Source organism: Amborella trichopoda, chromosome 4, assembly GCF_054954075.1.
Source record: "Amborella trichopoda isolate Santa Cruz 75 chromosome 4, AtrichopodaSantaCruz75HAP2 v2.0, whole genome shotgun sequence".
NCBI classification, from domain to species: domain Eukaryota; kingdom Viridiplantae; phylum Streptophyta; class Magnoliopsida; order Amborellales; family Amborellaceae; genus Amborella; species Amborella trichopoda.
In genome coordinates, this window is record NC_142339.1 from 45,833,369 (window position 1) to 45,860,440 (window position 27,072).

Here is a 27,072-nt window from a genome sequence, read left to right on the forward strand (position 1 = left end):
GAATGACTTCTCTAGCATCTAAGCTTCATGTCTGAATTTTTGTTGTCCCATTCTTTATCTTTCCAGAATTCTTTTGTCTAGGTTTTACTGTTGTTCTTGATTTATTTGTGTGTGTGTGTGTGTGTGGCATAGTTCACCATTTTTGAGGATATTGGAAACAATTTTGAAACAGATTTTTTCAAATTTGGTTCAAAATGATGTTTATTCACCTGTGCACAAATTTGTTATGTAAATTTTGTTGATGCAAACTAATTTCAATACAAATCGAGAGCAAAAAAAATGTGGTATTTATGGGGTTTATATTTGTGCTGAATTTTCGGATATTTATTGATATCATCATTAATTATATATAGATATATATTTATACGAAGAAAATTTCTTGAAAATACTAGAATATATTAATACATTCTAATATTAATATACCATTTTTTAATTATCAAATTTACAATCTACCATATGTATATATCATGTTTTTTATTAATAATGGATCATTTGGAGATTAACACACAAATTTTGAAATTTCATAATTATTTTTATATTATAAATACGTCATGTATGATTTTTTTATTACATATGAAAATGTGAATTTTTTTTTATATTAGAAGTTATATAAAACAAAGTTTAAATGTAATTACTTTTGTATAGTAAATAATTACAACCTAAGAATCCCAATTCATTATAATATTATGGTATATATGAAAACAAGATTTGAAATATTCCATATTAAGAAATAATGTGAATGTATGAATGTAAAATAAATTATATTTGAAATTAAGTTTCTAAATGAAGATTACATGGTAAGGCATAGTTAGTTTGGCTCCGACAATTATGAGGTGTACATTGTCAAATAATTATTGAGGCAATTCAATGATTGGCACCATCATGATGAAGAGGAAGAATGGCACTTTTATTTTACCATTAGGTTGTTTTCTCTACATTAGACGAAGTATTCATATCCGTGGTGATTGTGTCCTCAACAAACATCCATATAGGCAACACAAAGATTAAATATTCACTTATTTTTACAAAATATTAAAAGTATATAATACACAACCCCGATTTTTTTTAAATTGAAAACTCAAAAATTTTCAGTTTTTTATTTTTCGTTTATTTTTCTTTGGGCCTCAGTGTTTTATTTGCTTCCTGCTTTTGTTTAGGTTTTGTTTCTCAACTTTTATGTGACTATTCTTTTGGGTTCTATCTCTTCAGTGAGATCTGATACTTTTGGGTCAGAGTTTGACCGAATAGTTTAAGTAACTCAGTATAAAAGAACATTTGCACCAGATCTCGTTTCAGATCAGGCTTGGATTCAACTACATACACCAGGAGATGGAGCACACAATTGGGATATAGGCACATATCTTGCATCCACTCTTGGATGGTTACTAAGGGATGAATCCTAAGCAACTATTGGTAATGAAACAACACTCGTTTACTGGTTCGTTGAATAACTGCCTTACTTTTCCATGACTATAAGCACGATTGACAATCTCCTTGCAGTAGATGAATATCACTATAAATAGTCATGAAATAAAGAGCAAGGGAGGAGACAAAAGAGGAGCCCGAAAAGAGGGAGCGGCCGATAGGATAACCAGTAAAATTTGAGACCTGATTATTTACCTGGTAAAGTGAATACACTATTCGGAAGGTGGGAATACATAAACAAAAAGTGAAGTAAGAGATACAAGAGATCCAGCCCTTTAGGAGAACAGAAAGATCCTTCTCATACTTGGGTCCATTCCTGAGCATGGCATTATCCATATTGTATTGATTGCTCCTCTTCTCTTAAAAACTTGGGTCCCCAGTAAGTTGTAACCACTCAAAACGGAGGTTTTTCATAGCTCCTTTTCGAGGGTGTATGTAATTTACAGATTGTTTGCGGGTGCCCTGAGATTGTTTTACTCAAAAATAAAAAAACACTCAATGCAAATACTTGCTCAATGCAAATAGTTGCATGGGTGTTATTTGTTTCATTGACAACTTTATACTGTTTATAGTCTTCTTACAAGTGGACTTAATCCATTGATGCTTAGAAATAAAAATAGATAAGAAGGTTAAGGTTCTTTAAAACCAATTGGAAGGTGAGTAGGCATCAACCTTTATTGGATTTTTTTCTTGGAGGATATATCACACTAATATGTCATGCCCTACATAACCGAAATGGAGTGGCTAAGAGATGAATAAGATTTGGGTAGAGATGGTGAGGAGCATGACGGGGCACTCTAATCTCTCGCTTGACTTATAGTGAGAAGCGGTGGGGGTATATCCTTAATTAGACTCCCACTGAACTAGTTTCTTCAACTTCCCATAATATTTTTACTAGCCATCCGTCCCTTGATCATTTAGGAGTAGGATATTCAGCCAATATCATACTTTCACCTCAAAATAGGTCTAATCTAAAATCTAAAACAAAAATAGGTCTAATCTAAAATGTAAAACATTAAATACATGTTTATTGGTGATCTAATCTGCTTGATTATGCAAACAGTCTTTGGCATAATATCCAAAAACCTTTCTTTAATCTATGGGCTCTATGAGGCTAGCCTTGCTTATTATTGTGATGGTTCAGTTGGGATCCATTATTATTTTGGGGCCGTTCCGAGAATTAAAAAATGAAGTCATTATTATATATATATATATATATATATATATATATATATATATATATATATATATATATATATATATATATATATATATATATATATATATATATATATATATATATATATATATATATATATATATATATATATATATAGGGCGGTGATTTCATGCAACGGTTGTATCATTGTATAATGCATCAATTTTCAAAAATCATATTAGGACCATTTGTTTGATCAAAATTTTAAAATATGCACTCTTTTCATTCTAATGAACAATCATAGAAAAGAAAATTTGAAAACGCAACCTCAAATGTATTTTTTTAGCCCAAGTAACATAGGCCGTCCATTTTGATAAGATGCTTAGATCTAGACCTTAGAATGATTTTTTCTCTTCCAAATTTTTAAGATACATTTATTATCATTGGATGAACAATGTTAAAAAAAGAAAAAATTATTTTGAGTTTGTAAAGGCGATGATCTTGAAATTCACCAAATGAATGGCCTAAATTCGTTGTTGGAGGGGGACTCATTTTGACCATGTCTAGTGTTCAAATCAAAATTTTTCTTTTTTAAGATTGATTATTGAGATAAAGAGAGAGAGAATGTGCGTAAAGTTATGGGTAATAAAAATACCACAAACATAATTTTCTAAAAAAAATGTGGTTGCATTATAATATGATACAACTGTTGCATTAGATTATTGTCCAAGAATGCCTTTCTTGAGTTGCGTGCCAACAATGGCCAACCAATCCGAGCTAATATCGCTATTATGAGAGAACATGTTTGATCTGTACGAAATTTGGATCCATACTGCTTTCTCCATATCATATGTCTCTCTTGAGTAGTAGGTTTAGGTTTATCTTATCAAATATATCCCATAAGAGTATTGCCCTGTCCAAGTATATTTTCAGCCACACCATCAAACTTCCATAAGTCTTTCAACTGAGAACTTCGAGAACTATGACAAGTTGATGTTTACACCCAATGATATGGGCAGATTATCGAATTTTACTAATCTCGACCGATCCGAAGATGCAACATGGACACATCAAGTGGACAATGCGTCACTAGTTCTCTTAAATTACATGCCAATAAATATAAGGAAAGGGTGAAAATAAGGCTTAGGCTTAATGAGAAAAAGTAAAGCCCCATCTCAGAGCTCTTGGAGCACTGCAGTCATGGTGTTGGAAAGCCATCATATTAATCATTTCAAACATGATCATTATGGTTATGAAAAAGAAGTAGGATTTTAAAGTCTAAAAATACACATATTGCTCGATGGTAGATAGATACAACAAACGCTCAACGGCCCAAATTGAATCTGGACCGATCTATAATTGTGATTTAATTTTATATTTGAATTTTACATTTCTTACCAAGAAATTTAAATCATTTGAAATTTGGAGGATCTATTCTTAAGAACTAGGCAAATCTAATCAAAATATCAAAACAATAATTAACAAAAAGTTGAATGGGCTAAAATACCCTTGAATCTTTTAGGGGTATTTTGATCTATTTAATTTTTTAGTATTTTTATTACGTGCGCATTGATGAGAATAGTGGATGCCCTGAAATTTTATGTCATTTTGATTTGTAGAAAAATATTAAAATTTAAATACAAAATTCAATTGTGACCTTTAGATCAGCCCAGATTCAATCTAGATCGTTGGGCTTACATTATTCCATCTCCCCATAGGCTAGCATAACCTTTTCCCAACAAATTATTTGGACCTTTTATTTTCAAGTGTTCACAAATCTGTGAGATCAGTACTGATTTTTTATCTACCAATTTCGCAATCAGCGGTGGAAATAGATTTTATAACCATCATAGGATGTCCCATACCGGAATTGTTTTCCATATTAGGTTTTAAGGTAGGGTTTTACTTTTTTTCATAAGGCCTAATACTTGTGGAAATCAAATGCCACAAGGTTGCCATAAGATCACGAACCCAACAAGTTGTGACGACTTTTAACGCAACTTGGCGAATCAATAAACACCATGAATAGATTAAAAGATTTCTACCTATGGTTATAGCCAATGATTTTAAAAACATCGGGTCGGCACGGAATTGCCCAGTCCAACTCGGGAATCAGTCACCCCATGCCAATTCTATGAATATATAAGAAATCGTCCCGGTCTAGAACAAAACCGGCGACTTGCTAGAGTGTAATGATGTTTTGCTACAATAAAAAGGCCATTTTTCTACAATAAAAAGACCGATTAAGGTTGGTTCATTGCTAGTTCACTGTTTTTATGTGTATTTTTTCGCCACTTCACTATCAGTAAAACGGCGATGCACGCCGCCAATTCACTGATCCATCCTAGTCACCGATCAGTTTTTTAAATCACTGGTTACAACAAATAAAGAAGAATTGAAGGAAACCTCTTTATATTTGTATATAATTTAATATGAACTAGTAGTTTTTTAAATCACTGGTTACATCAAATAAAGAAGAATTGAAGGGAACCTCTTTATATTTGTATATAAATTAATATGAACTAGTATATTATATATTACCTAAGTAACATATAAATTATATGCCCTAAAAGAATAAACACACGAAATTCAAATATAGTTCTTCAATATTAGTATATGTTGAAGTCAAGTGTAGAGACCAGTTGAAAGACGCCTTGGGGAGTAGAGGTGAACAGCTCGTCGGTTGATCGGCTGCATTGGCCTAGCGTTTGCCTCAACTTCCTACTATTTGCTTTTGGCACAAGGTGCTCATAATTACTCTTGACTATTGGATGTAAAAGTGGGTGGCTACATTTATTTCATTGACCAAATTCAAAGTTCAAAAGAAATTTTTTTACACTTTATGACTGATGCCAATATATATGAAATGAAAGTTGAAAGGCTTACATCATGAACTGCTGCCCTAAAGAGCCTCACCTGCTCTCGGGAGACCGTCTTCACCTGAAATAAAGATTAACAATTTGAAAAAGAGACAATGAGAAGTGATGAAAGAAACTTTTGTAGGAGATTATTTTATATTTATGCAGCTACCCTGCCTACCCATAAAGTTACTCCCTCTATTCTGAGCGAATATTCGTAATCGGCTCACGTCGGTTGCAAAGAGGCCCCGTTTGGTTCTGAAAAATGGGACTCTTGGGGATTGTGTATCCTTGATGGAGGGAAGACATAATTAAAATATTTAACTCTTTCATTGTAATAGTTCCAGTGATTTAATAATATTCAGTATTCTTATCTAAAAATAAAATAAAATAAATATAATAATAAAGGGTGAGATAATTTAATCTGTCTAAGTTTACAAGGGAGTCTCCAAAAGATCTTTTCATAAGAACTCTTTACTCAAATTAAATTATCTTCTTCATTGAAGAACTTCTTCTCTTTAAATACATTATGAAGAGAATAAATAAAAAATAAAACAACCCACAAAAAAATAAACTCTTTCATATTCTTTTTCTTTAACTCCCACGTTAATCATTATCTCCATCTTTCTCTCTAAATATCATGTTATCTTCTCTTTCTAAAAAATAATTTATACTTAAAATAAGCTATTCCTAAATCAAAAGGTAGGCATTCGACAATTCAAGCCACAGGCATTCGACAATTCAAGCCCTTACTAAAACTCATGCACAAAAAATCCTCCGACTTAACTTATCCTAGCGCAATTTCTCTTTGTAAAAAAAATAGACAAAAAATAATAATAATAACGCCAAAATTTTGAATTTTTCAAATCTCTTTATACATCAATCCTGGAATTGGTATCTCCTAGAATCAGCACTTTCTAGAAGATGGTGTATGTTGCTTGAATAATATTTGGCAGAGACCCAGTTTTGATTGCCTAGAAGATGTATCTTTAGGAAATTTAACAATTTTCATTGTATCATTATTTTTTAAAAAATATCCATTCTCAATTTTATTAATATTTGACTTAAGAATCATTGAAGTCCTTTTTTGTAAGTGTTTGTCCAAGTGATGAATAAATAGCGAGATTTCAAAATTGTCAAGTTTATAATATTATATTATTATTATATTATAATAACAGTATTTAGATAATAATATAATATTATTTTATTAGTAATAACATGCATTATAGTATTATTATATTATAATAATATTTTTATCATATAATAGCAGCATTATAATAATAATAATTATCATTAATATCATTATAGTTATTTAATATATTATAGTTATTATATTGTAATAATTATAATAATAAATATTATTAATATTGTTATATTATTAAATAGAATATAATATTATTTTATAAGTATTATTATGACATCATATCGTAATTACAAGCATCATCATCCAAGTCTTATCTTAATTAATTAGAGTTGGCTAATTATATAATAATATAATATCTTTTATTACTATTAATATGATATTATAATATTTAAAATATCATAATAAAATATGAATATTTCAATCGTAATATAATATAAAATTATTATATTAAGATAATAACATTATATTATAATAAAAATATATTTAAATAATCACTCTTTTTATATTTTAGATAAGAATATACTAATAACAATAATAATTGTAGTATTAATATTAATAATAACATTAATAACATTAGGGTATGACATTTAACTTTTGATTTTCAGGAAATATTTATTTTATTTATTTGGAATGAATTGACATTTCCTGAAATTTGGCTTAAAATAAGGATACAGAACTCCCTACAAAAATGTTAATTCCGTCTTTAGAAGAAACCAAACAAGTCCGTCTGTGTTGTTTCCATGGAAATGTTATTCCAGGATTCCCATTTCCAGGGAGTCAAATGGGCTCTAAAGGTAAATTGTTGCATGTGGGTCAGCTTGCTAATGTAATGAACGGTGAAGATTACAGGATATCTTTGCAATCTCCATAGTCCAACCAAGTTGGATGATGGAGGTTTTATGAAGGCTAGCCAAGAATCTCCACCATCCAACTATGGTTGACAAGGGAGATTTTATGTGGACTGGTAGGCAAGCCTGCATGTACTTCTCTAAACCCCTTGACAAAAGTTCGAGTTTTGCTTACGTATGAGCTAAACAATTCAAAGATTGGAGCACGCAACTAAGTATTTTTCAAATGATTGTTTATAAAGAGATCATTTATCTTTTGTACATGGATATCACAATTATTCTCACTAATTAGATGTCAAATTTGATAGCTTGAGGTGTGTCACATATTCCGAAAACTTCATTTTGAAATTTTGGGTATAATCAGTAACACTCTTACAAGGTCTCATTTTAAAATTTACGAGACAAAAATGATTGAGCTGTCCATTTACAAAAGTCTTGTTATAGGTAATCCTATTCATTAATAGGGGCTTCAAAAGAGAAATTCAAGCATGGTGAAGCATATTTAGGATGTAGATTTAGAGAGTGGAAGTTGTAATAAAGTATGTTGAGGATGTAGATTTAGAGGGAGAAAGTTGCAAACCTTTTTTACAGTTGTCCATGCAACACCTTTGTGTACAAGGTGGAGTGGTGAGAGAGCCAGTATATCTGTAATACTTTCTACTACCTATCTTTATGTGCCTTGGATCCACCTCCCCTACTTCCACTTCCGCTTCTTTGGAATCCGCAATATATGATATCGTGTTCATGAGCTGAAATGATAAGAATGATTTTTCATTGGGTGTGGTTTTTATAAGGTTCCAACCTTAAACAATAAGCGTCTCCAAAATTTATCATAACATGTAATTTTAGTGTAAAAAATTTTAAATATTATCTCAAAATTTAATTTTATACGTAATTATAAAATTTTAAACTTCAAAAATCATTGCAATTAAATAGATCTATAAACATATGAAAATCTAAAAAATGGACGGTCAAAGATGCACTATTTTTAGGACTCAAAATCTTTTTTTCTTTTTTTTAGTGTTCATATATCTTGATGTCGAGATGATCAATTAAAGGGTTTTTCAATATTAAAACAACCTTTTTCAGTAGATTTTTGAGGTGCATCTTTAAATTGAACATTTTAAACAAGCAACCTTCTATAAAACTTTTTCTTTTTGTAATTTCTTCAATAGTAGACAAAATCCATACGAACTGTTAGTAAAGCATTGAGGAGAGAGAGAAACCAAAAGCTTCCCGACCAACAAAGATAAAAAAATCTGGGAAGGAGTGATTGACACCATTTACCATTGTTACAAAGAGGTTATATTCAAGATATTAAATTGGATAGCTTGAAATGGATCATAAAGTTCAAGAAAAAAAAAATATTAACGTCAAGTCTAGTCAATAATACAGTTACAGCCATGCAATTCAAAATTTGATAGATAAGAATGATTATGATCTCCTAAATAAATAGTTTATTCATTTACTTTTCCTTAAAATTTCAAGGTTTAACTATAGTGGAGATCAAGCAGAATTTTAAGGATTCACAATAATCTCGAAAATAGACGGTTTAACATTGTGTCATAAAAAGCACTATTTACTTGAAATTTTTTTTTTTTTATATTCCCATATCCATGCATATGAGGTAGAGATGTCGAATTTGAAGGTTTTCTAGTGCCGAAAAGCATGTCTTCTACCATAATTTGAGATGTACCTTGTACTGTTGACACTTCATATACAAATTTCCCTTATTTATATACATCCCCATCTCTATTTAAACAATGGAATTCTCTGTCTTTTCCTAAATCCTTTTAAAGAGGGAGAACTATTATTTTTTTTTCCCCATTGAAAACGGTTAGAGGGAAGCATTGGAAGAGAGAGACTTCTCCAATAGAACGAGGAGAATGAATTTCGTCGTTAGAACGGAGAAGAATCATTAAGGGAGAGAAAAAGAGTGTTATTTGCGTCACATTAAGTATTTATTTTTCGGAAAGTGGCAGAAGTTCTACGAACGACTTTGTCACATATGGACGGGAGACCACCATAACCTCTAGAGGTAGAGGGTTTTAGAGAGTATTAGGCAGACTTTAGGGGGCAAGCTATTTATGTTTATACCGAGATAGTCCTAATTGCAATGTCTTTTATCTACGCTATTTTATTTTTATTTTTAAAAAAATATTTTGATACTAAATTTTGAGGGTTTACCCCTCTCTTAAACTCGAACTTATAAAAAATATAAAAAAAAATATTCACATTAAAATAAAATAACCAAAACACCTTTGAAAGTTTCAAAAGGAATTTTAATTTTTATCAAGATATTACTTTTAAGATTGTTTGAGATGCGTCCCGTTGAGAAGATGACACGTACCAAATTTCATATACATAAAATTTATAAACAAAAAACTAAAAATAAAATACTCTAAGATGTCAAATCCAAATCAAACGGCGATCTGCGCACTTGATCTAAATTGGAAAGCTGCATGAGGGGAATTGTCTTATACCGTAGAGGAAGTATAGAAACCTTCCCGACTATATATATATATATATATATATATATATATATATATATATATATATATATATATATATATATATATATATAGATATATATAGGAAAAAGATACGGTATGTAGCCTAGAGTAGATAAGCTAAATGCGCTAACGACCCAGATTGAATCTGGGCCGATCTGACGATTACGGATGCTCGGTAGTGTCTAATAGTGTTTGAATTTTAATTTTTTTTTACAAATTAGAATAACCTGAAATTTAGAGTGTGTATTCATAAAAAATAGGTGAATCTACGAAAAATATTAAAAAAATATTTTAAATGAAAACAAATGACCAAAATACCATCATAATGTTTCGGGGGTATTTTGGTCAATCATTTTCATGTAAAATGTTTTCTTAATATTTTTCGTAGATTCTCCTTTTTCTAATCAACACATGCTTCAAATTTCAGATCATTTGAATTTATAAAAAAATAAAAAAATTCAAATACTACCAGGCATCTGTGATCGTCAAATCGGCCCAGATTCAATCGGGGCCATTGCCACATTTAGCTTATCTACACTAGGCTGCGCAACATATCTTTTTCTATATATATATATATATATATATATATATATATATATATGAAGAGACTACAAAACGCCTATAGGTGAAAATGAACAGTATTTTTGCCCATAGGCATGGTGCCGTCCAATTTTTTTAGGTGGTATAGATTAAAAACCGTCACGGACTTAGCATGTCCGTGGCGGTGCATCACGAACATAACAAGTCCGTGACGGGTTTTTTTTCACGCAAATTTGAAGCAAAACATACGGGGGGACCGCAATGGCTCCCGTAGGTCCCTGGTAGTTTTTAGGAAAAACCATCACGGATATGTCCGTGACGGGGGAAAAACATTGTAGCACTTCACCTATAGGCATTTTTAAGATTTTTCCATATATATATGGAGGAGACTACAAAACGCATATGGGAAAAAGTGAACAGTGTTTTCACTCATAGGCTCGATGCCGTCTGATATTTTCGAATGGCATGGATTAAAGACCATCACGGATATAGCATATTTGTAATAGGCTTTTTTTCACACAAAATTGGCAAAAAAAAATATACGGGGACTGCCAAGGCTCTTGGAGGTCTGTGCCGGTTTTTAGACAAAACCATAATAGACATAGCATATCCCTGATGAGGGCGAATACTGTAGCAACTCGCCTATAGGCGTGTTTAAAACTTTTCATATATATATATATATATATATATATATATGTAGTAATGATCATATGAGACCCTCCCACACCCATGTATGGAGGACCCCAAAAGATCACCATAAAATTTGAAATTTCATCTATAGAAAAGTTATCACATAGGTGTGAGACTTAACTTTTTTAGAGATCTATGTCAAATTTAATGGTGATCCTTTGAAGCCCTACCCACATGGGTGTGGGAGGGTCTCATAGGATCATTACTCATATATATATATATGGGTAAACCTTACAATAGCTGCCCAGCTATAATGAATAGTAGATAGGTGGAATGGGAGTCTTCGGGTGATTCAGAATACACATCACTATTTGAATTTTACGTTTTTTAATATAAATCTGATTAATATGAAATTTTTGATGTATATACCTAACACTATTGCACACCATATAAAAATACATAAAAAAAAAATTTCAGTAATTTAAAATAATCAAAATACCCCTGTCATTTTTCAAGGTTATTTCGATCATTTTATATTTTGGAAAATATATTTTATATATTTTTTATTTGTGCGCCTTATTTGTTAGTACATTCATCTAAAATTTCATTATAATCCGATTTATAGAAAAATAATTAAAATTAAAATAGTGATATGCATTCTAAATCGCATGATGAAGATTTGACGGCTCTTATTACACCTATACTACTATTCATTATAGTGGTCAGCTATTGTTTTTTTTTTATATATATACACGGTTTCTATTCGGTCAAGCCTTAGTAAAAATGCGGGCCTATTAATAAATCTATTTTTGAGATGGATTTTTTGACTTAATTTTAAGGACATGTAATCTCTAACATGGAGATCATAAATATGAAAAAATAAGTAACTTTTAAAAACCAAAAATAATAATTCTTGTAAGAAAATATTTGGATCGTTAGTTTTCATTATTTTATATGGATCACCTACTTGCATCCATCTTTGGATGTATTACACTTTTTAGACTGCATATATAGTCCTACGGTGCAGCCCACATGAAACAATTTTTCGGATATATTATTTATATATATATATATATAAAGAAAGAGAGCATCATTACCTCATTACGAAAGGTATCAGGTCTGCCAATTTTGTAAGTATCAGGTCTGCCAATTTCCAGTGTTCCAGCTCCATTTTCCCCCCACTTAAGCTGCCACAACAATTTATACACACACAAAAAAGTAGAGAGAGAACAATGTTTAATTACGTTCAATCAACACATACACAGTGAGAGAGAGAGAGTGAGAGATATACCATTATATCATGGCCTCTGTTCTTTAGGATTGCTTTAGCGGGCTTATATTTTCTTTTTAAGCGCCCCAAATTTGGTAGAACCTCCACCCTTTGGTGAAGCAGGTCAATGGGAGACTGCATATCCCCATTGTTGCAAGCCGTCCATTCCGGATGGATCTCGCTCCAGTGCTTCGGACCCTTCTCACTGCCTTCTAAATAATCAAAATCGCTCTCATCCACTGCCACTCATTAAACAAACAGGAAAAAGTTTATATGGAGCCGAGGCTCTAAACAAAAACATCATATGAAAGAGGGAGAGAAACATCAGTTGAAAGAGAGGACAAAAAACAAAAACCAGACATAATGTTGCTGAACAAGGAAGAGGAGATCAGAAAATATTATGGGGATAGGAGAGAGAGAGGGGAAAGACAAAAATTGCAGTATACAAAAATTGGGTGGCAGAGATTACCAACTTCTTGAGAAGCCGAAAAATCGGATTGTGTTATGATGAGAAAAAGAATGAAAGAGGACGTGAACCAACGGCTAGACCTGCATCGATCCATGGCGATCCTCTCTCTACAAAATATGTAACTCATTCTCTCTCGCTCTAACGAAAGCGAATAACTCAAACGAATGTCTATGTATTTATAGCCCCCCCTCCCCCTTGGGCCTCTAATGTACATAGGCACAAAGATTTGATTGTGGGCTTCCCCTTTCCGGGAAGATGAATTAATATCGATAAAATTATAATCACTCACAGGGTTTTTAAAGTCCGTATCAGCTGTGATGACTGCAATGAATTTTTAATTCGTAATTATTTATTGTTGTTCATAATCAGTTGGCATTTAGTTCAACATGTTAATTTTTTTTTTTTTTTTCTTCTTTCCTTTTCTTCGAGTGAGAAGGTACCAGTTTCAAAGATGATAATCACCTACTGTACAAGTATGCCATCGAATTTACCCGAATTCATTGGAGTGCCTCTAAATCTAAAGATAATAATATAAAAAACAAAAGGTCAGGTAGTAGGACTTGCCCACCACCTTATGCTATACAAGTAACAGGCGAGACTAAATTTTGCAATGGCTTGAAAAATCTATATTTAACTCTAGTTATAAAATTTGAAAATTTTACAATAATGCAGATTAGATATATAAATATTTAAAAATAGTAAAAATAGACGGTCGAGATACTTTATTATAAGTTACAATAATTTCTATCTATACATATCGAGATAGAGATGATCAAGGATTTCCAACTTCGGAACACTCTTTTTTATAGGATTTTTGAGGTGCACCTTATATGAACTTGTGTAATAAAATGGCACACTAATGCCCTAACTCGGTCTAATTATGTCCACCTACCAGTGTTTTCAAACCCGGATAAGTGGGGAGGATCGTTCACCCACAAATTTGTGTTGCTTCGTTGGAGCGGTAATCTAGATTGGGTTTGGATAATCAAAAATTCAACAAATACTATAAATAAATAAAATAAAATAAAAAATTTATATCGTGGTTTATGTGGTGGAATTTAAAAAAAACTTTAAAAAAATATATTAAATAAGCTTAAAGAAAAAGCAAAAAGTATATAACACGGTTTCAAGGGAGAATCGGGGTGGAACTCATAGTATCTCTTAACCATTTCGGCCCCAACCAACTCTTATACAGTGTTAATCAAGTTCAGAAATTGCCAGGTTTTAAAATATTGCCAATAACTACGAAATTTTCTATTTTGGGTTTGGGTCAATAGGTAGCTTGTGCGGTAAGTAAAGCGATTTTAGGTCATGTAATAAATAAGTAGCTAGTGTGGTAAGTAAAGAGTGATTGGTTTTACGGGAATGTGATATTTTTGTTTTTATGCGGTAACAGTGATCAAGGGAAAATTATAGATTACCCCCAATTTGAACTTTCTACCATCCCAATTTTCAACACTTTTGATACTACACTATTAGCTCCAACCATATTTTTTGTTTTTTAAAGGCAGTGATTTTATGTAACAGTTGTATCATAGTATATTGCAATCACTCTTCTAAAAAATCATGTTTGTTGTATTTTTATGACCCAAAATTTTGGACCCACACTCTCTTTATCTAAATAATCATTTTTCTTAAAAAAAAAAAAAAAAAAACTAATTTGCACTATATATATGGTCAAAATGAGTCCCCTCCAACAATGAATCTAGGGCGTCCATTTCATGAATTTCAAGATTTAAACCTTTATGAATTCAAAATCATTTTTTTTATTTTTTAATATTGATAATCTAATGATAGTAAAATTATCTAAAAATAATTGGAAAGAAAAAATATCATTCTAAGGCCTAGATCTAAGCATCTCCACCAAAATGAACGGCTTATGTTAATTGGGCTAAAATAATATTTTTTAAATTACATTTTCCAAATTTTTCTTTTTTTTATTTTGAAGGGATGAACGGCACCATGAGCTTAGCCACGTAATTGAGCCGTTCACATTTCGTCGCTTGTCGTATCAAAAAGATCCGATTAGGAGCCGTTCAGATTTCGTTGCTTGTCGTATCAAAAAGATCCAATTAGGGCCTATCCGCGCATAGTATTTTTGGAGTGAAAACTTGGGAAATTATTTTCTCTAAACTTCTCCACACACGGTTTTCGCTCTTCGACGATAAAAACATACTTGCAATTGGCAATAATTTGACTATTAATGGTATTGGAGAATTTGTTTACTCATTCAATGTAAAGTGAAATAGTATGAGACTCGATCCAAAGCTAGCTAGTAAAATTTTTCAAATGAAATGTTACAACAAATTTCAACCATTTATTGTTTGGAGATATAGGAGCCTTTGGAAATGATTCGGAATTTGGGGTCACATAGAAAGCTTTTCTTAAAAATAATAAGAAAGCTAATCTGAGGGGTAATCTCCTCGAGCAAGCGGCTCAAATGTTAACTGAAACAGTATATAATTCTTTTTTTTGTGTAATTCAATGAAGAGACAGGCCCTACTCGTTTTTTCAAATAGGTTAAGAGTGATTTTTTTTTACGGTGTTAGTGGTGAAAGTGGAAACCACAACATTGTGGCTAGGGTGTGAGGGTGCTACCCCCACCACCCCAACTCCTTTCCCATAGAAAAAGGGATCATTTCGTCAAGGATGATTTAAAACAGTATACGACTCCCTATACTCAACTACCTATTTTATTTCAAACAGTATACTAATGGACTTTTGAGGGTAGGAAACGCACTCATCTACTGTTTTTTGTGCACTATTTGCACTAGAAGTGGGTAGCTTGCATCTCTTACTACTATTATATAATTAAATAAATTTGTTTGATACGATGTGGTAGTTGAATGTGAAAACGTAGTGTTAACATTTATTTTCTAGAAGCCTCGAAGGACCAAATAGTTCATATGTGGTAGGCTACAGTGCAGGGATGGGTGGCCTGCCAACGTAAGGCTTGATATCATTTACATTGAAAAATAAAGCATTTGAAGGAATTCAGTATTCAGGACGGGGTAATATTTCCCCTTTAGGTTAGCGTTCCGTACGCATTAAGGTAAAAAATAAATATTGTGATGCCACATTCTCCAAATACAATGGAGATGGATGTTGGTTTCATCCATTGTTTTTCTTGCTTTTCAAAGTCAAAATTGTGGGGAGACTTTCTTTCTGTAAAAGTATTCACATCGTTTAAAAAAGAAATGATTTCACACAAATGGTGTGGGGTGAAAATTAAAGAAAATGAAGGATAGTTTGGTTTATAAAAACGAAAAAGTTTGTATGGAGCTGAGGCTCTAAACGATCAAATTAGAGCCTACCTCAATAATTTCACTAGAAGAGGTTGTTTTGATGCCCAAATATCCTCAAATCGATCATCTCGATACCAATATGCATGGACATAAGAAAAAAATGGATTTCAAGTTTTGAAAATAGTGATTCTTATAACACATTTTTGGGTCGTTAATTCTCAAGATTGTCAAGTTTTCACAAATCTGCTCGATCTATACTATTTTTTAAACTTTAAATTTTATAGATGAAAATATATTTTAAGGCTATCACAGTGATTTCTAGTATTGAAACCACATTTCTAGACGCTATTTGAAGGTGGGCTCTAATTTGATTGTTTAGAGCCTCATCTCTATACAAAGCGCACCCTTACAGGAAAAAGTTTATATAGAGCCGAGGCTCTAAACAATAAAATTTGAGCCTAGCTTAAAAATTTCACTAGAAGAGGTTATTTTGATGCCCAAATATCTTCAAACTGATCATCTCGACATCAAGATGCATGGACAAGAGAAGAAAAAGGATTGCAAGTTTTGGAAATAGTGTAATTTGAAACGCATTTTTTGGCTAGTAATTTTCAATATTTTCATAGATAAGTCGATCTACACTTTTTTTGAAGCTTTAAATTTTATAAATAAATATAAAATTATATTTTAACGCCATCACAAAAATTTCCAATATTGAAACCACATTTCTCGACACTATTTGAAGGCAGACTCAATTTTGATCATTTAGAGCCTGAGCTCTATACAAATCGTACCCTAAAAATAAAGGATTGTATGTTATGAGACCATTCGTCATTGTTACAAAGAGGTCACAATTGTTGCTAGCACATTAGATGTCAAATCGGATGGCATAGGTTGTGTGACAAAGTTGAAGAAAATTTGTTCTGAAGTTTGAGTATAGTCAATGATACACTCACAAGCATACGATTTTAAATCTAATGGACGAGAGTGATTGTGATCTCCTTGTATCAAAAATAAATGTTCTGTTTATATTTTTTTCCAAAAATTAATATGAGGAATTTTTTTTTTTTTTATGAGAAGTGAGGTTACATGTATTTGGTTTGTACTTTTAATCTTGCGAAAATTAATTCTAAGCCAAAAATGACCATTTCTATATGAAAAGAACTCTCCTACCTCATAAGGTGGGGTGAAAATTATGTGGGCTTATTTTTCCCATTGGATCTGAAGTACACTATCTCAATGTCTCAAAAATTTTAAAACGACAAACTATCTCAAATGTTCGAGTTTTAGAGAGAGAAATATTACACGTTTAGAGAAAAACTATATCAAATTTCAAGTTTTAGAGAAATTTGTTGGGTTTATGTTGCCCTTAAAGTCTTTATGAGTGTGTAATGAAAAACATTTATTATAGTGGAACATAGACTCAATGGGAGTGTGGTCCCTCATGGATCATGCTAAGCAAATGATGTTTGTTGATACCGGACTGTGCTTGACGATCTCGGCCAGTTGGTTAGAAAACCCAAGGTACCTAGGCATAAAGAATAAACCGAGAAGGGTTTTGGGTTAGCCCTTGATGAGGTTGGTGCTTATGCCTGAATGAGTGAGCCGAGGGACTGTATGACCTTTGTGTGTGATGGTAGGCCTACAGAGATGGGGGCCAAATCCTCATCCATGTTCCATCACACCACATGCATATCGATAGATCGTTCGGGAAAGCCAGTTATCCACCTTTGTGTGAAGCATATGCATATGCGATAGATACCCCTATATACCATAGAGCTGTGGTCGCATCAGGCTGTGGTGACCTTGACTCATCTCTAGAGGAGGACCTGTAATCGACAGACTGGGATTGCGACCCCTTGGCTCATCGGCTAGACTTTGGTGACCCGCTAATGAACCCCTGCTTGGACTGTGGGTCACGGGAAACACTGAGTCGGTTTGATAAAGCAAGTGTGGTCAGTAGTCCACAGTTGAAGGTGGAGTACCCCGTGATCTTTGATAGAATTCCTGAACCATATGGATCCACTTCCCATCATATTAATTTAATTGTATTCATTTTATTGTAGAAATTATTTTAGAATTGTTATTTGAATTTTTATGAATCTTTTAATATTTTATTTATAATTTTTGAAATTGTAAAAATGAAGTTATTGATTTTACAAATTATATAAAATTCAAATAACGTTTTAATTTTTTTTTAATATATTTATAAAATTTTCATGGGGGCCCATAGTGCACATGGGCCCACCATGTGGCAAATGGGTAGGGGCCCACATATGCCACATATGGGTGGCACGCCCCACCCATTGCTTCCTTTGTTATTACTTTGATATAAACTTTTGTAAATTTTGGAAAGTCCATCTTATAAGCATATGGTCAAATATTATTTGGGAAATATTGACCATATATTATATTGATTGTTGATAGAATATCTTGACTTGATATTTCTTGATATATTCTTATGGAATATATGAGATGGATAATAGAATTTTATGGAATGTATGATATATTTAATAGATTTAATTTATTTCAATATATTGATAGGAAAATGGTTTAAGGAAAGGGGGATAATGGTTCATACACCTTCCATAATGTTGATGACCCATCTATGGAATGGATGACTCAGATCTCTCACCCGATAAGTCACCTTGATCAAAGGTTCATATTCAATCTCAAGAAAGATGCAAACTTTGAGAAACCCTAAAAAACCCTAAATTTCACTATAAATAGGAGTGCTCTTCCCCATCTCAACACACCTCTCTCTCTCACTCATAAACTCTCTCTCTCTCCTCCTTAGGGGCCACGCCCCTCTCTCTCCTCTCAGGCTTTCTCTCTCTAACCTTCTCTCTCTCCTAAGATCTACAGAGCTCTAACCCTCTCTCTCTCCTAAGACCCATAGGGGGGGCACGCCCCAACGCTAGGTCTCCTTCTCTCTTTCTCTTAACCTAAAGATACTAAGGGTTGGGAAAATTAGGGTTTAAGCCTAATTATTTTGGAGTTAGGGTTTGTAGAGATTTAAGAGTGGTTACCTAGTTTGGTCGAAATTAGCTTTCCTGGTTCGAGATTGAAGCTAGACCGCTGATCCCACGCCATTGGATGTGGTGACTCGGTGTAGAGTGTAATAAGCCCGGTTGAGGTAATCTCCAGCATCTTCTCTTTTACTTACTTTGCTCTTTTATTTTATATTCTCAAGCATAGTATTAAGTTATAAAAATGACATCAAGTGGTTGAGTTTTATTTTTATTGTTGTCCTGTTTTATTTTGAAATAGTTATTTTTTGTAAAAGACCATCTGTAAGTGTTTTTTTTGCAAAATAAAAAGGGGTGATTATTATCATTAAAAAAAATAATAATTGTATTCCCGTGAGAAAGACCACATACGTCTTTCTTTCAAAATTATCTCAAACTTCTTTGAGAGAAACAATTGTAAACTATTTAGAGAGATAAACTATCTCAAAATTTTTAGAGAGAAAAATTATATAAAATTTTAAGCTATAGGGAGAGAAATTATCTCAAGATTTATAGAGAGAGAGATTATATCAAATTTTAAGTTTTAGAGAGAGAAACTATCTCAAAATCTTTAAAGAGAGACTCTTATTTTCTTAGAGAGTGACTATCTGAAAGTTTTTAGAAAGGGAAGCCATCTCAAATTGCAAATTTTGAGGAAAAAACCATTTAAATTTGTCTTTAGTATAAAACAATCTCAAAATTTTTAAAAGAGAAACTATCTCAAATATTAAGTTTTAGAGAGAAAAAATATCTCAATCTTTTTAAAGAGAGAAACTAAATCAAATTTTAAGTTTCAGAAACAGAAACAATCTCAAAAATTTTAGGGAGAGAAGCTAACTTAAAGTATTAGAGAGAGAGAGAGAGAGAGAGAGAGAGAGAGAGAGAGAGAGAGACTTTTTCAATGTTTTAAGAGAGAGAAGCTATTTCTGCTTTAAAAACTTTTAAAGAGAGAAAGTATCTCAAAATTTTTAGAGAGATAAACTATATTAAATTTCAAGTTTTAGAGAGAAAAATTATCTCAAAAATTTTACAGAGAGAAACTATCTCAAATGTCAAACTTTTAGAGAGAGACTATCTCAAAATTTTAAAAGATAAACTATCTTAAATTTTAAGTTTTAGAGGGGAAACTATCTCAAATTTTTAGATAGAAAAACTATCTCAATATTCTTCAAGATATAAGCTATAGCTTTTTCTTAATAATGGTAACTAGGAAAATGACCTATATTGAATTTCCAATTTTTGGAGAGTGAAACTATTTCAAAATTTTTAGAGCGAAACAGTCTGAAATTTGAAAAAAGAGAAATTATTAAATTTTAGGTTCCAGAGAGGTAAATTATTTCAAAAACTTTTAGACAAAGAAACCGTCTCAAAATTTCAAATTTGTTGCGTTCTCTCTTACTTTGCCTATTTCTAAGGGTGTTTACCAAACATGAAAAAAAACATGCTTGCTTAATTCTTTCCATGTAGATTGTTTGCATAAGTAAATATATTTCCTGCAAATGTTTTTGTCAAACTATTTCACATGAAACAAACGACCAACGCGTGAAACAAACTACCAACGCGTGCAGTTCTGGCAGACGGTGCACTTCGATGAGTTTCGTCCCACTGCATGGTTTTGATGGATGTTGCATTCCGGTGATTGTCCCCTCCGGTAAAAATGCACTGCTCCGATAGTTTGGTGCCCTCCAGTACTTCTGGTCTGCCAGTGATGACGCGTATATAACACAAAACGATTGATATTCTAGAAATCGAATAGGCAGAGTGCAGTGGTTACTTTTTGGAACTCAAAGAATCCTCGTGTTGCACTGATGTAACTCTCGACTTTTCAGATCATAAGTGAAAATAAAAAGGCACTTTATCTCTATAGGGACTTGTTTCCTGTTGTATTGATACATAAAAGTTATATAAATTCTTGGATATTTTATGTTAGCACTTTCTCTCTCCAAAACGTAGACAAGGAAAGTTGGACTTATGTGATCTAGCATGGAGTATATATATATATATATATATATATATATATATGAAAAACTCTTTCCAATGCCTATAGGCGAAAATAAACAGTGATTTTGCCTACACTCATCACCATAGGTGAAAATAAATAGTGATTTCGCCTACCCTCATCACCATAGGCTAAAATGAACAATGATTTTATCGACCCTCATCACCATCCAAACCTTATCGCACAGTCACAGTTGTTCTATAGTGTTTTAATTTTCAATTTTTTTTTACATATCTAAAATACTTGAAATTTGGATTGTGTATATATCTTAGTGAGGTACACCTAATAAAAATAAGAAACAAATAATTCCTAAAATATAAATTGACCAAAATACCCCCAAATTTATAGGGGTATTTTGGTCAATTTATATTTTACGAATTATTGTTTTCATATTTTATTAGGTGCAACTTACTAAGATGTACACACGCTCCAAATTTCAAGTAATTTGGAGATATATAAAAAAAAAAATACCAGATAACTGTGACCATACGATGAGGTTTGGATGGTGATGAGGGTAGGCGAAATCACTGTTCATTTTCTCTTATATATGTTATTCTTTTTCTTCTCTTTCTTTTGGCTAGATCACTTACAACCAATCCATTGCAATAATATTGACTTGAAAATAAAAGAAAAGAAGAACATGACTAGATCATGTACTTGATGTCACTAAAACCACAACACTAAGCTTGGGAATAACAAAAGATAAAGAAAATAAGTATGACAAGAAATAAGATGCTGAAGATTATCATACCCGTGCTTATTACATCCCAATCACCCATGCTTATTTGTGTTGGCAAGATAATTTCCTCAATCTTCTACTCCTATGTATCTCAATGACAAATTTGCCTAGGAGAAACTTAAATGCACATTACTTCAGATTAGTAAAGGGTAAATATTGTCTTGAGAAAGCAACATATCGTGTCTTGGATCAAAGAGATTGCATCTTCATTTATTTTTATATTTCTTATCTCTTTTCCCGTTTCACCCTTATATTTCCAACAACTCATGTGTGCATGTGCATCCCCCCTCTAAATTCTATCTTAAAGATGGATTTAGGACCCAAATTTTTGGAGATTCATAATCTAAGGCATAATAGGCATAATGATTGTGACATTGAACAGGAGAGAAAAAATTTGAACTTCAATAATGTATATAGGCAGAAGTTTATATAGAGTCGAGGCTCTAAACATTTAAATTAGAGCCTACCTCAAAAATTTCACTAGAAGATGTTGTTTTGATATGCCCAAATATTCTCAAATTGATCATCTAGACATCAAGTTGCAGGGATATAAGAAAAAAATGGATTTCAAGTTTTGAAAATAGTGCATCTTGAAATGCAATTTTTGACCGTCAATTTTAAAGATTTTCAAATTTTCATAGATCTGCTCGATCTACATTATTTTTGAAGCATTAAATTGTATAATTAAAGATCAAAATATATTTTAAGACTTTAACAAAAAACGTCAGTATTAAAACCACGTTTCTTGACACTATTTGAAGGTATGCTTTACTTGATTGTTTAGAGCCTCGGCTCTATACAAACCGTACACACACACACACACACACACATATATATATATATATATATATATATAGATATATGGAGAGAGAGAGAAAGAGAGAGAGAGAGAGAGAGAGAGAGAGAGAGAGAGAGAGAGCAAAGTTGTATTATTGTGTATGTAGATGGCCATATACAATATGTTTTAAATATTTTTAATAATGTAAGATAGTTGATAATTCTTGGAATATTTTTTGCTTATCAGTATATTTTATTTTATTAAAAAAAAGGAAAAAAAATAATGGTTAGGTCAAAAGATCATTTTTGGGATTATTGTGATTAAATATGACGTAAATTGTATTGCAAATTTTGTAGTGAAGGCTTTTTTGCAGGGATAACACGATTCAAATATCATTTGTCAAGAGATCAAGAGAATGATATAAAAGATTGCCCTCAAGTACCTGATGATCTACAAGCTTTGTTTGTATGTCCGACACATGTAGTATCATATAAGCCCCTAAAGAAGAAGAAAAACATTACATTATATGTTCAAAATGTTGATCAAAGTTCCATAATCCTTGGTAAATGTAATACACATTTGGTACCTCTACTACCTCTTCTCATTGCAACAAGGTTCTTTACCATCATTTTTTAATAAGAAAGATAAAGACTTTGTTGACAAATAAGTTTATTGTGCATTTATCGTAAATAATATTACATTTAATGTTATCAACATACAATCATTTGTTAATATGATAAATGCATGTATCAATTTTGATGTTGGCTACACATTGTAAAGTTACTCATCTTTTCGTACTAAATTAATATAAGAACTTAAGACAAAAGTTGATGCATATGTAGCTTCAACCAAGGAGTCATGAGTTCAATCAATGTGCACTTTGATGTCATAACTCGGGTTGAATATAAAAAATCGGTCATTCCTCAATATTGTTGCTTCTTGACACAAAAGGGGTTCATTTTTATAAATACATTTGAGGTATCTGAGCATAGAAGAATTAAATTATTTCTTGAAAAGATGATTCTTAAAGTCATTGAGGGGTTAGGGCCAATAAATATTGCTCAACTAGTGACTAACAATAGATTAAGTTATGTTCACGCTAGTGATCTAATAGAATCAAAATTCTGTCATATTCATAAAACACAATATGCTACCCATCGGTACGATTTGCTTTTAGAAAACATCGATAAGAACATCACTTAGGTAAAAGATGTCATTAAGGATAGGAAGTTGATAAAGGGATTTTAGTATCGGCATACCATTGTTTTATATTTGATGAGAAAACACTCAAATGGAATATAATTGAAAAATATATGGTAAAACTAGATTTGCGACTAACGTTTTGATGGTTCAATCCATATTGCAAGTAGAAGAGGGTTTTAGATTAATTTCATCATCTAAATGTAGAACTTTGAGTTATAACAAGAGTTAAAATAAGAAAATAATCACAAAAATAATTGAAAACTCCAAATTTTAAAATGGTGTGATAGATACAATCACAACATTAGAGCCTCTTATCAACATGCTTGGTTTGGTTGATAGTAATGGGTCAACCATAAAATATTTAAATAAAGCAATGTAAAGGGCAAGGGAGGTACTAAAGAGGAATTGTAGTAATCATGAATCTAGATATTTTGAATTGTTTGAAGAATTTTAAAAAGAGGCAAAAGAAAAATATAATTCACCTCATCTATGTTGTTATTGCATTTCTTTATCCATATTTAATATGTGGCGGGTTTGTTAAACTTGATAATCCTGATGTGAAGGCTGACATTATCATGACTTTAGATACAATAATCTAGAAAGAGTACACAAATATATTCTTCTCAGGGTTGTCGAAGTACCATATGTCGTATCTAAATGTATTTTATGGTGTTGCGATAAGATTATTGTTAACAATTCATCTTCGTAAGTATCTTCTTGTATTATTAGTTTTTTTGTATTTTTTTGTATTATTAGTTTTTATTATTTTAATGAAATAAATTTTATTTCAATTTTAATTATATATTAAATATGTGGCTCAAAAATTTCTCATTTTATAGGAGTTTGGTGGGAAGTCTATGGAGAAAGCATTACACTGGTCAAATGGTTAGCATTACACTGGTCAAATGGTTGCTATTTGGATTTTGAGCCAACCATGTAGCTCTTCAGCGTGCGAATGACATTGGAGTGCTTTTGAGGCAACACAAAACAAAATAATCAATAAATTTACACCAACTATGTTAATCAACTTAGTTAACTTAGTTTACGTAAAAATGAACTTGAAGGTGATGACGGCATCTTGTGAAAATAAAAAAACTGATTGTAATGCAATTAATCTTGAAGAGTTTGGTTCATTGCTAGAAGAGGTTTTTAAAGAGATGAGAAATGATGACACCTCTACAGATGATGATGATCATGGTGATGATAATGATGCATAATTACATGACTCGCTTCTATTAATTCTAATAACTCTACCATGTTGTATGTTTAATTTTGAATCATTCTAGTAATTTTTGTAGTTAATTTTGGATGATGGGATGAGATTCATGGGATAACTAAATTAATTGAGTTAATTATATTAGTTTAGTAAAAATTTTATGGATGGATTGTTTATTGATGGCCTTGGAAAGTTTTTTAATTTTTAGAATTTTAAATTTTCAAAATTTTTAAACTTATCCATTTTTTGTTCACTCCATGTTTTTGTGCCTAACCCGATATATTCGCGACATTTTTATATAAATTTTTTTTGCTGATCTGCATTTTAAGTAGACTTTTTTCATCTAACTTTTTAAAATAAACTGATTTATTTTTTATTTTATGGTGAGTCGATATATTGATATTGCCTGGCTTGCTAACTATGTGTAAAACCAATGGAAAATTGTTTCATGCATCAATTTCTGCATTTCTACGCCTTTAAGATGGATGCAAATGGATGGTTTATCTAAAGGACCTAGTTTCTATGCCCCATAGATGTCGAAATGCTGGTCTCTTAATAAATCTATTTTTTGAGATAGATTTTAATACTTAATTTTTAAGTACATGTAATCTTTGATCATGAATGTGAATAAATAAATAAATTTTAAAAATTAAAAAAAATAATTCTTGTAAGAAAACATTTGGAACGTTAGTTTCTATTGTTTTTAGATGGAACACCGACTTGCATCCAATATTAAGATGGTTACACTGTCCCACATATGTAAAAATACGGTCCAGCCTACATGAAACACTTTTCTGATCTAAAAACAATTGAAACTAATGGGCCATAAGCTTTCTTTATATATATATATATATATATATATATATATATATATATATATATATATATATATATATATATATATATATATATATATATATATATATATATATATATATAAACCTAACCCTAATCCCTATTCTAGCAAACCTTATAATACCATAAGATTCCCTAGACCACACCTAGACCCAATGCTAACTCAAGAAACACCAAATTTTACCATAACCTATCGGCAAACCCTAGACCACTTATCCCAAATCTAGGTTCCTAACTATCTCAAGCTTAAACAACCAAGACTCAACTTAAGTCTACTTTGACATAGTAGGCAAATCCTCAAAGATCGGTAGAAGTTGGCATTTGAAGTCCCTACTTTGATCAGGCCATAGTTCTAGGTGTTGGGTTTGCAGGCCTAATCTTCAATTAGGTATCTAATTCCTTTTTTTTTACTCTATATTGTTTCACTTGTATTCTTAGTTCAGTTTAACTTATCTTAATTTTCTTTTTCTAAAACCTATTACCTAATTCCTTTTTTTATACTCTATTATTTCACTTGCATGGTTAGTTTAGTTTTAACTTATCTTAATTTTCTTTTTCTAAAATCTCTTATAAATCTCTTCCCCTCTTACTCCCAAAGCTTTTCGAAGTGTGAGCTTTTATCAGATTTCTAGTTTCAGTAACTTGCAAGCCAGCTTAGCTGGCTATAGGTAAAGTAGGGCATTTCCCAGATCAACCCTTTCACTAATTATAATTCATTGGAACCCCATATAAACTACCACCGAGTGACACTGTTTAAGCCTGAGGTAAGGTCAAGTGGGTGCATTGTTCTCCTCGAAATGGAGCATAAATGCATTTATATAGCTCAAGGACCCCTTGCGAATTGCATTTTTCATAAAAGAAGCCCAATAAGCATATATCAATCGTTTGGTTTTATAAAAATCAATTGAAAAGACTCTAATTTATCCGTTAGTAAGGTGAAAAGTAGTGCATGAATGAGTTCCAGCAAGTTAAATGATGATAGAATGACCAAAACTTTAGATTTAGAGGAGTTTCGGCAATGAGGACAAGTTACCAAATATCACTGTCTAGCAAGAAAAGGTTCAACAATGGTGGACTTCTGGTGCCCGCTACAACTTTAATACAAGATCTCAGCAGTGGTAAAATGTTTTAATGATAGAACGATAGAAGCAAGAGAGATTTGAGAGATCAAAG

The 27,072-nt window shown here is 31.7% G+C and overlaps 1 protein-coding gene across 2 annotated transcripts; it reads right to left on the reverse strand.

The window, feature by feature from the left end:
• Nucleotides 1-5,172: 5,172 nt before the first annotated feature.
• LOC148782519 (alpha carbonic anhydrase 7-like) lies at nt 5,173-13,062 on the reverse strand. 2 transcript variants are annotated; one of them, XM_088863614.1, is made up of 5 exons: nt 12,857-13,062; nt 12,409-12,626; nt 12,215-12,304; nt 8,015-8,183; nt 5,173-5,524 (listed from the first exon to the last, which is right to left on the reverse strand). In XM_088863614.1, the coding sequence occupies exons 1-5, from the start codon at nt 12,981-12,983 to the stop codon at nt 5,487-5,489; spliced, it is 642 nt and encodes a 213-aa protein (XP_088719740.1). In that variant the 5' UTR covers nt 12,984-13,062; the 3' UTR covers nt 5,173-5,486. The 2 variants fall into 2 exon arrangements, with proteins under 2 accessions (XP_088719740.1, XP_088719739.1); XM_088863613.1 differs by having other exon boundaries at nt 12,409-12,632.
• Nucleotides 13,063-27,072: the final 14,010 nt, after the last annotated feature.

Coding starts and splice junctions, on each gene's coding strand:
- LOC148782519 (XM_088863613.1), bottom strand. CDS start 12,983: ATGAGTTACATATTTTGTAGAGAGAGGATCGCCATGGATCGATGCAGG. Junction 12,633..12,856: donor TTCGGCTTCTCAAGAAGTTG/GTAATCTCTGCC, acceptor TTGTTTAATGAG/TGGCAGTGGATGAGAGCGAT. Junction 8,184..12,214: donor CTGATACCTTTCGTAATGAG/GTAATGATGCTC, acceptor TTATCATTTCAG/CTCATGAACACGATATCATA.